This window comes from Melospiza georgiana, chromosome 2 (genome assembly GCF_028018845.1).
Source record: "Melospiza georgiana isolate bMelGeo1 chromosome 2, bMelGeo1.pri, whole genome shotgun sequence".
NCBI lineage: Eukaryota > Metazoa > Chordata > Aves > Passeriformes > Passerellidae > Melospiza > Melospiza georgiana.
The window spans coordinates 44,018,853-44,037,004 of NC_080431.1; the positions used below are offsets into that span (position 1 = coordinate 44,018,853).

General features: G+C 34.6%; 1 protein-coding gene across 2 annotated transcripts in view; it reads left to right on the forward strand.

Moving 5' to 3' along the window:
* Positions 1-18,152, forward strand: part of KLHL1 (kelch like family member 1) — a 185,851-nt gene that overhangs the window by 53,714 nt on the left and 113,985 nt on the right. For both annotated transcript variants that reach the window (XM_058045329.1, XM_058045330.1), the window contains exons 2-3: positions 4,055-4,237; positions 12,509-12,645. In XM_058045329.1, the coding sequence (XP_057901312.1) occupies positions 4,055-4,237; positions 12,509-12,645 (320 nt within the window). The remainder of the gene's footprint in view (positions 1-4,054; positions 4,238-12,508; positions 12,646-18,152) is intronic.

Here is an 18,152-nt window from a genome sequence, read left to right on the forward strand (position 1 = left end):
TTTGTTTCTTGACTATGTATTTTGGATATGTACCCAATAATATACACTAAATTAAACTGAACAGGTTCTGGATAAGTTTGTGCGATCAATCCTGCATAAGTGAAAGCTGAAAAAAAAACTGCTAAATAAAACAGGGTTTAATATTCCAGTAATGATGAAATTATACGACATTTTCTGGTTAAAGAGTTCTTTATTTGGGGCCAGGGCCTTCAGTGGAATGAAGAAACAAAGTATTTTAATTGAGTATTTAAAATACCTAAGTAATCTGTAAAGTTTTCTGCTATACACAGTGATATGAATCTGTTGTTTTCTGCACCTCTATGAATATAATTTCCAGAATGAAAATATTTCTAAATCTAAGCCTCTGTTTACACAGAGAAATGTGGTATAATTTCAAGTAATATAAATTCTCTATTTCTTGTTGTTCTTTTGTTCAGGATATGGTTGAACTACTGGTTTTACTAATTGCTTAACAAGAAAGGTATAGGTAGCTAAATCTGTGTGTGAAGTTCTTTCTTCCTTGGCATTTTCTCTTTAAATCCTTGACATCACTTTAGCTTAAAGGTTTTCATTTCTGCATTCTTCAAATCAGTGGTTTTTTTTCTTGTAAAAGAGAACCATTGTGGAGTCAGATGTTTTTGATTCTCTATTTTTTTATTTCTGTGTACACTGTTTTAATATCTGTGATGGCTCAAAGACTGGATTTTTCTCTACACCTTCAGGCTCTTTAATAATTTCTCTTTTAAGAGCAGGATACTGTTCTTAGCAGTGAAAATAGGATGTACAAATTTGCTAAGGTGGATTTTAAAATTTTTTTTTATTATTATGCAATATGCACGCTGGTTTGCCATTTCATTAAAAAAAACCTTTAAAGAATATTGGTTATTTGCAATGTTGATAATTTTTGTGAACCTTTTAGTATTCTCGTACTGCAGTCACCCTTCAGTAGCATTACTGTAATCTTGAGAAAGGTTTGATTTCCTTATTTTTGTGCTATTAACTAAGTCTTTTAAAGTATTTTAGGCTGGACAACTCCCAAATGTTTGAAATTTCCACACTGAGTTCAGGCTTTGCACTTGCCAGCTGAGGAAGATTATTGAAAAACTGGAGTCCGTCCAGTTCACTGATTTCAGGATTCTGAGGTACACAAATGCTAAAAAGGGTTTTGAAAGATTTAGGAAAATTTCAGTCAAATTTGTGTTGGAATTGCTGCTGAATGCAATCACAAAGCCTCTCACTCCATATGTGGTTTGAGTGCCCTGCACCTAAACAAGAGCAATATATGCAAAGTGACAATGTGATTTTCATATTGCTAATTGGCCCGGAGCACCTTTATATGCCTTTCACAAACTGATAATTGGTTATAAATGGTATTTGCTTTAACTAATTCCTACTTTAACAAGTTGCTATCTGAATTTAGAACATTGATTATGCAGACAGAGCATTTATAATGAAACAGAGATAGCTACTGAATAGGATACGTAGCAGGCTTTTTATCTGGGCTTTCTTAGAAAATAAATAGAAGATTAACTTATTGTCTTCTACCAAGCTTATTGCTTGCTATTTTTCATGATAATATTTAAAATATGCTTTAGTTTTTGGTGGCTTGCTTTTGAGCATTTATTGACTGGCAAAGTGACAGAAACACTGAGTTAGTGGGTAGAAAGTGTTGCTTATAAATGGCTAGCAGGAGAAAGCAAAATTTGTGGCAAACACTGCCTAGCAATTCAAGAACAAAATAGACTAAGCTTATAACAGTGCAATCTTAGTTCACAGGACCAGCATAAATTCAGTCAGGATAGTTCTCTTCTTCTGACCTGGGAAAGACAGCATTTTAAATAGGCAAAAAGATTCAGGACTAGTATCCTATCTGTTCAAATTTAAGCTAACCTAGCTCTACCTCCTGAACTAACAAACAGTATGAACCCATTAAGATCTGCTCTTTCCTGTTACTTTCCTTTCTCAGAACTGCTGTTGTCACTTCTAAATTCTCTAAAGGAGAGGAAGAAACATGTCTGTTTAAACCTATCAACCTCATTTATTAGGCATTAATTTATTTCTTGTAAATTATTTGACATTCTAGTTCTCCAGCAATAAAACTAAAGAAATCTATGTATGGCTACAAACATAAAATGGAAAAGAAAAAGAAAAAAAATAGCTGAAATATCTGCCCACTGCCCATTCTAATGAGCTTAGGTCTGTCAGTAGTTTTGTGGGAAAGCATCAGTTGATCAACCAAAGATATGAAAATAAACTTGGATATCTGATCAACATGGTTGGAATCCAGATTGGATAGGAATACATATGCAAATTTCGTCACTCACAGAATGAATGTGTTTGTTTTATCCAGGAGGAAATATCTGGTATTAAGTACTTGACAGTATAACAATATTACCTGTAACAGAATTAGGCAAATGGTTCTTTCTAAATCATCATTTTGTAACTGCTTCTGTTGAGAAATCACATTTAGTAACATTTTGCCAGTTCAGTTTCCTATATACAGGCTCAGGTATATGAAAACCTTTGCAGTGTAAAAATAAAAATATTGACTAATTTAAACCAACTGATAATTTTTTGCTATCCAACTTAATGTTACAAAAGTTTGTTTACTTATTTTAAATTAATTTTAAGTGAAGTTAACTTCACTATACTTAATTTTAAATCATAACTGATTCTGTTAAGCTAGTACCTGTACATGGCATAGAATGGGTGATGGGGGAGTGAGATACAGAAGTAGCTGTGCTGGTTCCCTGGGAAATTACCTGCATGTCACCTTCAATTATGCAGGATTCCGGCTACTTTAAAGGAGTGCCGTGAAGCCTAGTGATTCCTGTGATGGAAAGACAGGATCAGCCCTTCCTCCTTAAACCTGCTGAGCCCTGTGCAGTGACTGCAGGAGACTATGTGGGACACTTTTGTACAAAACATCATTCAGAAGCAAATCACTAGCATGTCTCAAGAATGTAGGGGTTTTTTTCTTATTTATATTTTTATAGCTGCATTTCATTCTGATGTTTAAGATTATTTTTATGCACTTTTCAATTTTTTTCCTGCACCAGGAATGCAGACTGCATTTTCTTACACATCTTTCAATATAATTTTTTTTGAGTGTAATACCTACTGAATTCAAACCTTGAGTAAGGAAACTGTTGTATTATTGTTCTAAATAATAAATGTTTTTTATGTGCTCTTTAATATTTCTATTTCAATAGAATATATAAAATGAGATTGTTTTGAATTAATTTATAATATTGTTTCATATGCTGGACTAAGATAAGTTGTCTATTGCTCTTCTATTGATTATGGAAATCTTTTGTATATATCTATTGAAGAATAAAAAATTAGCTTCATCTGTGAAATCCTTCATTTTCAGCACTATAAATCATACATATAATCTTAAGGCTTTCATTTAAATCCATCTCATTACATATTTGTAAAAGAGAAGGTATAATCTATGTTGAGAACTCTTTCAAAATTCTATCATAGTTTCATAATTTCCTCAAGGACTAGTGCTTCCTGACACTGAGTTTCTACTGCAACACTGAACTGAGTAACTTCAAACTAGGAATAGATGTCTATATAATGAAAAACAAAACAAAACATTTTTCTCCTGTTTATTCTTTGGTTTTTGTTTTTGTTTTTTTTCTTTTTAAATGTAGACATCGTTATCTTTGCAAGCTAAATTCAGTTTTTATTAATAAATATTTTTATTAAAATTAAGTATGTAATTCTTCATTGGGAAAGTAATCAGGATTCATTACAAATTAAGTCAATTAGAGTTTTATTTTTCTTCCCCAAGGGGAGCAAAATGAATGTGAATTTGAGAAAGTAAACTAGAAATTTGAGAGAAATTTGAACTGCTCACAATCAGTGGAAAGATAGGATTGCCTTTTCTATTTCTCTCCCAATGCAGTAAGATTTTTCTATCTTGTACTTCCAGTGATGAGAACAGGGAAAGGATGCATTGATTTGCATGTGTCAGGTTCTAGAAGCTGTGATGGAGTCAACACTTGGTCACATCTTACCAACCTGGAGTTTCTCTTGTTGTTTGCAGACTGTCAGGAGCCAGCCACCCCTTGCCACCCCACTGTGACATGGATTCCTGCAGCTCCGAGGAATTCTACCAGGCTGTTCACCACGCAGAGCAAACCTTCAGGAAAATGGAGAGCTACCTGAAGCAGCAGCAGCTCTGTGATGTTATCCTGATTGCTGGGGACCGCAAGATACCTGCACACAGGTAGGAGATTGGCATAAAGAACTGAAATTACAAAAGGCAGTGGTTGGGTATGTGTATTTCTTAGAGCAGTGTTTCCTGTTGCCCCTTACGATTATTTCCTCTTTCTTTAAACACAAGTGTAAGTGGCTGGAAAAGGTGAGTTTGAAGGTTGGGGCTTTGAAGGTGAGGGTTTTTTGTACAGCTTTCAAAAGTTCAAGTAGCACTCAACTAGCAAACTGATGGGTGAGTATGACTAACAATTCTCCCTGCTGTGATGCTATTCTTATGTGAAGAGAATGTGAATTTCTGAAATGGGGTGCTGTACAGCTACACTGAACAGAATCATTTCTAGCTTAAGATCCTGACCCTGTGATAAGTCTGTTGTACATTCTCTCAGACACTTAGAATAGAATACTGAATACTTTCTTCCTATGACCTGTGCCTTTCAATGAACTAAAAAATTCTTATTTACTTTTAATTATAATTATTGGGATAAAAATTATTGAACACTTTAATTTCGAAAATTCTGTAAGATTATCTGGTATTGAAGCAGCTAGTATTTATGAAACTTGGTTTTGGATAAAAATTAAACTTAAAATAGTTCTTCTTCATTGGGATTTTCATCTCAGAAATAGGTTTTCATTTAATGCATGAAAATAAAAATATGGTCCTAGAGTTTAGATTAAAATACAGAGAATAATTCAGAATTTCCAGGTGAGCAAGTATTTTTACATCTGAACTCTGCATAAGGCTGCAAACCAAGAGTAATCTATCTCCTGCTTGCATCCTGATTTCTCTGGTGAGATACTAAATTCAGAGCAGGATTATGGTTTCCCAGCAGGAAGTCAGAAAAACAGCCAGTGCATTTCTGAACTCACAAATTAACTTGGTGCAGAAGAATACTCTAAGGGCATCTTAACAACTTGGACCTTACAAAGTTCCTTTTGCCCTGAGTGAATATGGACACAGAGATTATTCCTGTTAAATAAAGAAGCTGAATAGTCCATATTTCAACTCCTACAATAGTGAGTAAAAGAAAAAAAATGCAATATATAAGACTGGAGAGCCAAAGTTATTTTCCAAATGCTAAGACGTAAAACCAGACAGAAACTTCATTCATATATTTAAATAATAGGGTTTTGTAAATTAGCTTCTTTCATTTCCCCTATTTTTAATTCCACTTTTCAAGTTTGGATGCATACCTTTTAGTAGTAAATTTAATTTCACATTTGTCAATTCAATTCTACAATGTATATAAATCCTGAGCTGAAAACATGCCCTCATAAGAAGACTAACCATGAAATAATACCCCTAATCCTATTTAGATTTTCTAATAAACCTTTGGACACCTTTACATGTAATTTTCTACTTCTCTGTGGTCTGCAGTCAAAATTCCAAATCTCAAATAACTGGAAAAGTTTTGGTAGTGTTTATTCTATGTTTGTTTAGACAGGTGTATCTGGACAAGCACAGTGAGCTGCTTCTTTTACTGTAGTCATTAAAATCCTAGAAATTACAGATTCAACTTTCCCTGCTCAAAGCAGGGTCAACTGCAAGGTTAGACCATTGAGGTCATGCATAGTTAATTTTTAATTATCATCTCTTGTGGACGTTCTTCTCTTGTTAACCTGTTCCAGTTTTTATTATCCTCACTGTTTTTAGTGGTGCAGGATGTGTCGAGGCAAACAAGTCTATGGGTAGCTACATCCTTCTTCTTAGGGATTTACATGAAAATTGACTTTTCCAGTCCTTAGAAACCTCCTGCAATTGTCATGACCCATTACAGATAGGAGAGAGTGATCCTTCAGTAACATTGTAGAGCTTACTCTGGTATTTCACTTTAAACTTGTACTCCAAACATAATAAACAAAAGACTGTGCCAAATAAAGCTTTTTTGAGCAGTGCACAAAATCTTTCAAAAGTTTTGCATTTGCTTCCAAGGTATTTACAGAAACTCTTCTTTCCTATCAAATCCCTTGCTGTCTTCATCTGTGCCTGACCTTTGGGCCTCTCTAATTCAATTTTTTTACATTGACGCAATGTTTCTATATTTCTCCTGCATCATTCATCTCTGCTTTCATTTTCCATGTACTTCTGTTGTGCATTTAGGAAGTAAATATTGTTCAGAAATATAGTGGCACTATCAGAGTAAATGAAAATTGTTAATCAAGTAATAATCACATGGGTCAACATAAAATTAAGTATGTGTTTGCCATCAATGATTTAGTGGTCTTGAGTGAAGGCAATTTACATTAATTGCACTGGTTTTAGATAGCTGTGCTTGAAATGTGGTATTCTACATCTGCTGAAGAAGCATCAAAAGTCCTGGGAAGAAAAGAGTTAAAGTCACTGCAAATGATAGATGGATCTTAATATTTTTGCTGGAAAGTTCATTAAAACTTCCATCTAGGACTGCAGAAATGTTAGAGCATCTCTAAACTAAGACTGTAGTTTATTATGACGTTTTGACTAGTAATGCTGCACAAAACAAGATAGGAACTCTATGCTGAAGGGAAACAAAAGAAGAACAAATGTTATATAAGGCTAAAATCCACCTGCCCCTATCCAATTAAAACACTACCATATAACAGAGACTCGATTCAATAAAACAGAAAATTCAATAAAACCAGAAAATGCAAAGAAGATGTAGAAGGGGAGTTACATACTCAGCTTACAGTTCTGACTTCCATTGCACTTGTTGAGAAAACAAGAAATCTACTTTTGTTGTTGTTATAATGTAGTCAGGTATAGTTTAGTGTATAATGAGAAATACAAGTTTTTATCTTCTGTTTTCTCTTAATATCAAAAAATAAAGTTTTTCTTTCCAATAATCAAGAAAAGGATCATGGGAGACTCCCACCATGGCAGAAAAGGTAGTACAGAACTACTGGAGAATTACCAATAACATATGAAACAAAGAAATACTTTATCAAGGTTACCCAAATATTTCTACTAGTATCTGAATTTAATATTACTCGTTCAACAAAATGTAGTTAGCGTTGTCTGTTTCACTGCTCTGGATAGTACCAACTTTTTTCAATGCATCTTGAGTGCTACTGCAGAGGTACAAAGTTAAAAAAACAGTAATAGTAGAATGAGGAAAACATTAATGGAGAAAGTTTACCTGAAAGGCAAGATGAAAGAATAAAGAACTAGGCAGAAAAGAAAGGAGAACCGGGCAGAGAAGGAAGGAAAGTCTAGAAGCAGGGAGTGAAAGAGGAAAAATGCACATTAGTCTGAAGATGCACATAATAGTCTGAAGACCTGTTTTCTGTCACCAGTCAGTAACAGATCCATGTGGAAAACACAGGCTAAAAGCAGTACAGCAGCTCTATGTTATTCCCAGATATCTGTAAGGTTTGAGGAACTTCCTGTATCATCTGAACTCATCTGAACAGAGTTGTTTAACACAACCCACTGTCTGTGAGTTTAAAAATAATTAATTCAAGTAATATAGTTGGGAAAGAACAACAACAACAGCAAAAATTCCTGCTATCAGAGGAGCAGCACGGCAATTTAGATGAGCTTTAAATTTTAACCTTGATTGATAATCTTGAAACGAGGGTTTGGGTTGCTGGTAAGTTGAATGAGAGTCAGCAGTGCCCTGGCAGCAAAGGGCCAACCACGCCCTGGGAAGCACCAGGCACAACATCACCAGCCCATCAAGGGGTGATTGCCTCTCTCTGCTCTGTGCTGGTACACCTTGAGTGTTGTGCGCAGTTCTGGGAGCCGCAATATACGGATATCACGCTGTTGGAGTGTGTCCAGAGGAGGGCATCCAAGGCGGTGAAAGGTTTTGAAGGAAAAATGGATAAGGAGAGCAGCTGAGGTCACTGGGCTCGTTCATCCTACAGAAAAGAAGGCTGAGGGATGACCTCAGTCTACAGCTTCCTTGAGGGGAGCAGCAGAAGGGGAGGTGGTGATCTCATCTGTCTGGTGACCAGGGACAGGACCCAAGGAAATGGATTGAAGTCAGGGGAAGTTCAGATTGGATATTAGAAAAAGGTTCTTCAGCAGAAGGATGGTAAGTTGTTCCAACAGTCCTCCCAGGGAAGTGGTAAGAGTTCAAGGAGCATCTAATCATGGGCTTAATCATTTGCTTTATTTTTGTTTTAGGAGCCTTAAAGGTCCTTTCCAGCTAGACATATTTTATTACTGTATTAAACCAGACTACTAATGCTAATACTTTATGGACTGGAAAAAGGTGCAGTTACTGAAATGGACTTTGAAGGGTGAAAGAGCCTACTCTTTTTACTTTGAAACCGTTCTCCCTTGTCCTATCACTGCATGACCATATAAAGAGTCCCTCTCCACTTTCTTTAAAGGCTCCTTCAGGTACTGAAAGGCAGCAATTAAGTAATCCCTAAGTCTTCTCTTTTCTAGGCTGAAAAAGCCAAATTCCCTCAATCTTTTCCTATGGGAGAGATGCTCCATCCCCCTAACCATTTTGGTGACTCACTCTAAGAGGTTGATGTCCTGCCTATGCTGTGAATTATACCAGTATTTATTGAATGTGAGATTTTATTCCTTTCAGAACTCAGAACTTAAAATAAGTAATACTTATGCAGCTTTTTAAAATAAGTAATACTTATGAATGCATATATATGTCTGTAGATACATATATATATATATATATACGTACTTTCACAATGCCATCTGACAAAAGGTCAATGAAAATTAAAATGTAGTGTGGAAAAATTCCAAATATTATAATTTTTTCCCTAGAATCTTTGTAAATGAAAGCTGTTTGTATGCAGTACTCCAAGTGGGGTCTCACCAAAGCAGAGTAGAGGGGCAGAATCTCCTCCCTCACCCTGCTGGTCCCCGCTGTTTTGATGCAGCCCAGAACATGTTTGGCTTTCTGGGCTGCTGTGAGTGTGCATTCCAGTCTCTCATCCAGAAGCATCACCAAGACAGTCTCAGCAGGGCTGCTCTCTGTCCATTCATCCCTCAGCCTGGATTGATACTGGGGGTTGCCCTAACCCAGGTGCAGCACCTTGCACTTGGTCCAGTTAAACCTCATGAGATTCTCCTGGGCTCAGTTCTCGAGAATATTCAGTTCCTATGTGTATTAGCATAATATGCATGGAGAAAAAATAGTGTCTCGCCTACGATTTTTTAGTGCAAATTACATCTGATATTCTACTCAGTTGGTAGTAAAATATTGTAAGAGTTTTCTTAAAGATTTTAAGGGATCAAGGTTTGTTTACTTCTTTTAATTAATAAATGCATCATCAGTGGTCAGGCAATTCTCTATCAAAAGTGTATATGAAAACAGTTGTGAAAGTACGAAAGAAATATTCTATAATAAACTAAAATAAAACCTGCTATCCTGGGAAAAAAGGTCACAACTCTAATCAGTCATATGGGTTACGTACAAAAGAAACCACAAATTGATCAGGCTGAAATTAGTTGTAAAGAGAAAGATGTGTCTTAATCAGGAGAAAATCTTTCTGGGTTCACAAACTCATTTTAAGCCATGAGTTACCTGCTATGAGTCTCAAGGATGAAAGAGTTTATTATGTATTCTCACTGCCAGATCCGAAGTTGAAAAGGTGACATCCTCAGCCACCTGACCTTTCTTGATTAATAGGTCAACATGCCTTTAAACCAAGATTTAGGGCTGTTTGGATTCTTCTGAACTACAAAAAGCAGCAGATCATTACAAATTAATTGATCTCTTTGATTTCTCACTTTTGATCTTCCATCTCAACCCTGGAATACAATAAAGATTTACAAAAGGTGTCACCTTTCAGAATCAAGTGTAATTAGCAAGTTCCCCTTTCTTCAGTTCAACGTGCGGAGCACTTCCCAAGGCAAAAGTTAGTGTCTTGAAACTTTGTCTTTTGGTTATAGTAAGTTGATGAAATAGCTGATTCAGTATTTCTGTTAAATATTGATTAACATAAGACACTTTAAAAAATAATCCTGTTTTTTTTTTATCACTATGTTCAAAAGCTTGTTTTGCGTCTGTAGGTGAGCTGCTACATCACAGAACCTTTCTGCACATTTAAGCCATCTTCTTTGATAGGTGGTACAAACCAGTAGGGATAAACCTCTAAGAAAAATGGGTAATGCTGAGGACCTGACATGTGTCTCATTTATTTTTCTTTATTTTTCCCACTTTGGGCTGACTCTTGTGTGCTCTTGTAGACTGAATTCTCCATTGCAGATTAAATCCATTAGATATCATCTTTGACTTTCCTCACACAAACTGTGGAAAATCACACATTTTTATAGAAGTTTGTGAAAGAGATTTAATCCTTCTGTTATTTATTTTCTGCCTTACCTCTGTTGTTTTTTGGAGTTTTTTGTTTTTAATTTGACCATATATGTATATATATATATACACACACACAGTATGATTATATAATAAGTAACTGCTGAACATAAATCATGTGAATTTAAAATCCAAGATATTACCTTTTGAAAATATTTTCAGTGATCATTAGCTGGTGTATTAAAATTTCTGTTCACTCATTTTTCCTTTTTATTTTTTGGATGCAGCCAAGGGTTTTAGCCTTGCTCTTTTGGCCAGTGATCAAATTGAATATCCATAGCTGAATTTAAATGATGGCTAGTAAATCTGAAGCAACAGCTAATGCAAAATGAAATTAAATTAAATCTCCATGAATGAAATTGTCTCAAATGAAAATCTCCATCACATACCTAAATTACATGTCTGATATCTGTGAGAATTTTGATCTCATATAAAATCATGTTTTTCCTTTCTGTGATTTTTGTGATGCTTGTGATGCTTTTATTGAAGCATCAATGAACAATACAATCACTTATTTATAAGTGGTCAGAAAAAGTACTAGAAGAGATTTACAAATATAATAATATATAAATAAGATAGAATAAATAAGCTAATGTAGAAGTAAATGTTCCTCAGTGATGAAAAAAATAGTAAATTAGGAGTTTCTAGTGGCAGCACCAAAGTCTAAGTTGATGTTTTTGTAGTCATTCCTTGACATTTAGTCATTACATAAATATAAATTGTTTATGAATTAAGATGTTTCCTTCTAAAATTCATGATTGCTGAAGTTGAGCACAACATGAAATGTGATAAAAGTACTATACCTATTTAATAATTTCCCATCCTTAGAGGCAAAGATCATATATATGTCTTCAGTCTGCCCTACTTGCTGATAAAATATAGCAGCTTAAAGCACTGTAAAATTACAAAGTCAATTCAAGCTGCCATATTTACTTAGCTATCGGGGTGAGCTAAGAGAGCAAAGACAATCAATTACCATGGTGGCTGATAAGAATTAACTTGTTTATCTTCCCTATTTTTTAAAATAATAATTTGCCCTGAGCAAACTAGCTAACAATATACAAAAGGATAATTGTTTTTCATTTGGTTTCCAAGTTCTCCACTTGTGATTGTAGTGTTTTTGTATTAATAGGTTTGTACATTATGTTTTCAAATTAATCCAGAAATGTGACTATCTTTATGGAAGTACATAGTACACTATTTATAGCTGTACCACACTTCTATCTCAAGTTCATCTGTGAATATTCAGTCCTAACAAAATCAAAATTTCACTGTAGATGGTATTTGGAAGAATGCCTTAACTTAAAGCCCCAGTAATTACAGTAGTATCTGATACTGCAGCGGTATTGATTTATCTATATCAGATCCCTAAACAGCAAGCTATGAACATTTTGTAGGTATTTTCAAAATATTTTCCTTGGACAGGTTTGTTAACAAAAACATTGTATTACACAGTGATTTTATTATATGTTTTTAGTGAGTAGCATGTTAATCTACTAACAGTTTAGCAGATTATATTTAGTAGGTATATAGATTGTCTGAAGTCACATGCTCTTATTAAAGTTTATAACAAATAATCCTTTAGGAACAAAGAAGAGTACCTCTGGATTATGAAAAGCCTGCCAATATGAAGTTGATGATTTGATACTGAGAGATTATCTTGTTAAGAGTTGGGACATCTGCATGATTGGAAGATTATCAGAAAGACTGAGTGCTAATTTCTATGTCTGTTTTATAGTCATATGCTAAAGTACCATTTGCTTCATATCACAGGAGGCAAAACCAAATTAGAATCAAATGTCATTCTGTATTTTGCTGCCAGCAGGCATTAATAATATATTCCTCCTAATAATTAAAAAATATTAGGAGGATTATTAATGCACATTGGCAGCAAAATACAGAATGATTTAATTAATTATTATAAAAATAATTTTTAAAGAAATTTATAAATATGTGACATTTATAATACATATATCCAAGCAAGTTACACCAGTTTCTTACTTTTTCTGCAGACTTGTCCTCAGTTCTGTCTCTGACTACTTTGCTGCCATGTTTACAAGTGATGTTTGTGAAGCCAAGCAAGAAGAGATCAAAATGGAAGGCATAGACCCCAATGCGCTGTGGGACCTTGTTCAGTTTGCATATACAGGTATTGTGGTGCATACATTATATATATACTTCCTATAGAGGCAGATGTTGATATCTTTGTTTTCTACTTTCCAATCAACTGTATTTTTGTATAAATGTTTTTATTTTTAAACATAATCATCCAAAAATATTTATTTACCATTTCTAGGGATGAATTCAAAATATTATCTCTTATCTCCAAACTGTTCAATATTTTAGACTTGTTAAGTTCAATAGGATAGTCAAGAAAATATATAATTTTTCTTGGTTTTCAAATACTTAAAAGGAATATATTATACCCTCATAACTCAAATTATGTAAGATCACTGAAGGAACAGGTGTATTTTTTAAAGAATAATTTTATATTGCTTTTTAAATCAAATCTCAGTTTAAATAATTGCATAAATCATTAAAAATTTGAAAGAAAAAATGTGAAGTTTGAATAAGCAAATATTTTAAAAGGTTTTATTATGAGCCAGATGCTTTCACTTTCATTTCCCTTCATATGCTGGTACTCTATTTTGAAGTGTAAACTTATGAATAACTCACAATTCAGAGTTAATAACTCAAAGCTCTCTTCTGAGTAGTTTTTATATTTTAATGCATTATAGATTTGAGATTTATACTTCTTAAGCAACTTGTTATGCACATTTTAAATGAAGTGCATTAATCTGTAAAAAAGAATGCAAATATTACAAAATAAGGTAATTGAAAGAGTGGGACTCCCTATTATATTTGCCTTGAATCACATAAGTATAAAATATATACTGTGTTCTATTTGTTTCCTAAAATACATCCTTATATTGCTTAAATTAACCATATTTTATCATGATGATTCTATTGTATATTTGATTTAGATTCAATTTTAAATAGATACCCCAAACTTTGCAGTTTTAATCTGCTTTAAATACACATATTATAATTTAATCACAAGTTACTGTTTGCTTTGTATTTAATCAGGATATGTTCTGGGGTTTTTATGACATAATAGCTTTGCCATCTTAATAGAAAACAGAAATGGCAAAGAGGCATAATTTAAGCTAAAAATACTCTTTTTGAGAATACCGTTTGAGAAATAAATGTTCTAGGAATGTAAGACCGTGATTTAGATAGTACTCTATACGTTAAAAGGGTAATGCCTACTCCCTTCAGCTGTGGCTTTGCACATCATCTGGAGGGTTTCAAGCTAGGCATCCATGAAATAAAATAGTTCAATAGGAAGGATACAATCTGATTCCTTGGTGAATGAATGGCACAGGAATACTGGGGCAAAATCAAGGATACCTTGGCACAGAACAGCAAAAAGACTACAGGTAATGTTAAATCCTTTTGTAGGACGGAGGTTAAAGATAGAGGAGGTAAGAGAAGGGACAGCGTTGTTCGCCTGGAAAGAAAACTGTGGAAATCCTAAAGTACTGAATTGTTGTTTTGCCTCAGTTTTCACTAAAATGTATCACCTGAAAAGATGCAAAAGAGTTGTTGTTGACAGCAAGAGATAGCATGTAAGTGTAGATAGGGAAAGAAGGAGATTCAGAAGAAAGGGAGGGGAAAAAAGATAAACGTTTTCAGTATGAATGAAGCTATCTAAGAACTTTATGGTTATCTTTGAGAACTTTGGAGACTGGATGAAGCAATGAAAAAGTAGAAGAAATAAACTTCTGCTTACCAAAAATGTTTAAAATTTTCAGCTCCTTTATGTTCCTTGATTCTCCATGCTGTATGATGTACTCGGGTATGTAAAACAAAAGTTTCTTTTTGGTGTAAGACAAATAAGGGCCAGACTTCACAAATGGATGAAAAGAGAGCTCCACAGCTAGTATAATTTGCATGTTTTCTAATTTACTTCATATGAATTTGCATCTGTAATATTCTTTCATTTCAACAGTCACACAGTCCAAAGTGCCTCAGAAATGGCAGCATTATGTACTATTGTAACATCACCTTGAAGAATTAGGAATTTAAGATGATAAGCAACATCTCTAATGTCTTTCAATTGAAGTGGTAATACACCATTATTCTTTTTTTATAACTCATTTTGGAGACCGAATAAAACTTTAAAATGCTTTAAGTTTACACTTGCAAGTTTCACAAACACTTAATGACAATAGAAGAGTGATGAGGGTTGGGAAACGTGAGACAATTTTAAATGCTAAAAGATTAAATATATGGGATGCCATAGATCATTCTGGTTTTGATTACTCTATCTTGCATTTCTCTTTCCATCAGGTTCTTTATCCTGATTTATTCTTGTTTATCCTTATTTATTCTTGGTTTCTGTCCTTATCTCCTGGAGTTGGTATGGGATTATTTCTTTCTGTATTCCTTTTCTCTGCATCAGATATCTTAGCAGACATCTAAATTTCCTAGCTGCAATTATGCTAATAAATTAAACAAGGCTGGGGAAGGCTTGCAAGCACTGGAACATAATTGTCTCTATTGATCCTGGAAGTTTTAGCCAAATCCAAATAGCAGTCTCTCTAACACATGGTGGTCATACCTTAGATACACAGCTTATCATTAATGTGGCCAGCCTTGCACAGAGGGTAAGGACATTCAAAAATCCTATAGAGAATTCAGTGACAACTCATATGATTTGTGAATTCCTAGAAAATAGTCTCAAACTTACTCAGTATAGTTAAATTAGATACAATCTAGGCTTCTCAGTTAATCACTCTGTTTTCCCTTGACCTTGCCAAAGCAAAACGTTTTCTTTTTCCCATTTTGTTTCCATCATCTCATATGATTTATCTATATTCATAGTTTCTTATCTCCTTGCTTGCACTCTGATTCCTTATTTACCACCAGCCTTGTGCTGCATGGATGTGGACAAGTGGAAATTTAAGAAAATAGCCAGTGTTTCAATACCCAGAAACACAGAAGCCAACAGAAATTCCCTTTCAGACTTTTGATGTCTAATTGGGAGCACACACCTGTCTAGACTGAGGCAGAATATCTGGAGAATCTGGCTGCCAAATTCCAAGTACTGATTGCAGATGTGAACAAGTTTTAGCAACTCATGTCTGTAACCAGCTTAGCTCTTTATTGTTTCACCTCAGGAATAGAAAATAGTTTTGACAAATGGGCAGTTATTTACTCCCATTTTCTTTTTCCTGTCATTGCCTTCTTAACTCAAGCAGCTTAAAAAAAACCCCACTAATAGTTGCCCCTGTTATAGAGGAGGTTTCCCCTGGGGCCAACTGAACAAATCAGAAAAAACACAGCTGAACATGGACTTGTTTGCAAAAATGTAGAAGTTAAGAATATTATAGTGCAAATATGTTTAGATGTGATTTAAAAGATGGAACTGTTTCCACATCTTGTTATCTGTAATTCAGTCAAGTTTATATTTTTTCATAAACTAGTGAAATTATTGCAATTTTACCTGTGAATCATACATATTAAGCTGAAGGTTAAGAAGGATAAAATAGATGTGTCTATGAAAAGCATTATTATAGGTGAATATATCATAAACTGATACCAGACCCTCCACCAATGTAATCTAATATGGTTGCAAAATATCAGAATTAAAGTTCGTCAAAAGGGAGACACCAGACACATAGGGAAAAATAGTCCTGGGGTGCACCAGGCACAGCATCAGCAGCTGAGCACGGGAGGGGATTGTCCTTCTCTGCTCTGAACTGGGGCAGCCTCGCCTTGAGTCCTGTGTGTGGTTTTGGGCACCACAATATTAAGAAAGGCATTAAATTATTATAGAGTGTCCAAAGGAGGGCCATGAGATTTGTGAAGGGGCTTGAGGAGCAGCTGAGTTCACCTGGTCTGTTCGGCCTTGAGAAGACTGAGGGTAAGACCCCATTGCAGTCTTCAACTTCCTCTTGAGGGGAAGAGGAGAGGCAGACACTGATCTCTTCTCTGTACAGAACCCAAGGGAATGGCCAGTACAGAACCCAAGGGAATGGCCCACAGATGTCTCAGGGGACATCTGAATTCAGGCTGAATCTCCTTCACTCAGAGGAGATTGGGTGCTGAAAGAGGCTCCCCAGGGAAGTGGCCACAGCATCAAGCCTGACGGAGTTCAAGGAGCGTTTGGACAGTGCACTCAGGCACATGGTGTGACTCTTGGGGTTGGTCTTGTGCAGGGCTTAGAGCTGAACTCAGTGATCCCTGAGGGTCCCTTCCAACTCAGCTTACTCTGTGATTCTGTGTAATATAAATAGATTTCTAAATAATTGGTGAGGTAGAATTACATGGTGACCGGGAGAGCATTAAATCTTGTACAGCCTTGATTAGAGCAGCTGCTGAGTGAAGGCACCTGCCAATCTTAGAGTATTAACAGGAAGACAGAAAATTAGACAACCAATTTAAAGATAGTAATGGGTGTTGAAGTTTCTGTGAAGATTCAATGTGAATAATTATGTTATTTTAAAGTTATGTCATTGATGTACTTGTAAAGCTGAATTTGATTAAAGCTGAAAAAATTGGCATGTGTTAAAATATATTCTGTAAACTCTGTGTTAGGTCAGTCTTGGTGCTGTTTTGGAAGTGTTTTAGGAGTTATATAAATATATATATATATATTTAACTTCCGTTTTTTGTAAACAAATTAATAATGTAGTGACTACATATTTTTTTATCTGAAATATGCACAAAGTTTTCTAATTACATAGATGCATTATAATGTAATTATGACTTATATAATTCAAATTATGTAGATGATGTGAATTTATTAGAAAAACACTCCATCAAAATTATTTGCTTCTTGTTCTATAGATATGCTCACAAGGATAAATCAAACAGCTTTACCACTGTTTTTTGTAAAGCATATATTTGACCAGTAAAAAATATGTGACTTCATTAATCTATCCACACTTTGCTGCCTTTTTTGGGTTTAGTCAAATAGACAAAGTATGTTTTGTCTGTGATATAGCAGAACTGTAACTTAATAGGAAACAAAACTTCCTCTTTTGCATATCTACTCCTTGAGAGCCAGCTGAGGAAATCGGAAGCCAACACAGACAGCTGCAATGGCTATGCAGGAAGTATGGTTAATATTTCAAGCAGCAAGATGATTGATAGCAAAAAAATCTATGATTGAGATCTCCCATCTGCTCTGGGATAGATGGATGTGTAGTCTTTGATCTTTTAAGAATTCAGTGTAGCAGTTATACAGATGAGTGTTTCTTCACCTTATTTTCTTAGGTAGTGCTTCTTTCTTGATCTTAAAACTCAAGATTTCATTATTTTCAGTTTTGCTTCAATAGTTCAGAGAAGACTGAAACTATGGATTGATATTCTGTTGTTTTTCTGCTATTGGTGACTGTGGGAGCCCTCCTTTGAAGATACAAAAGAGCTGTGAAGTTACTATAGATTTCCTATATCAGGAAATTTAATTAGCATTGGACATCTAATTAGTATGCATTCCCAACAGTGATCAGAAGAGTAGGTTGGTGCTTTCATACTGTTAATGAAACTGGAAAAGCAAAATCCATTTAAGCAATAGAAAACTAAAAATCCTTGATTTATTTATACACCTCTGAAAAAAAAAGAGAATATTTCATACATGGAGGAGGT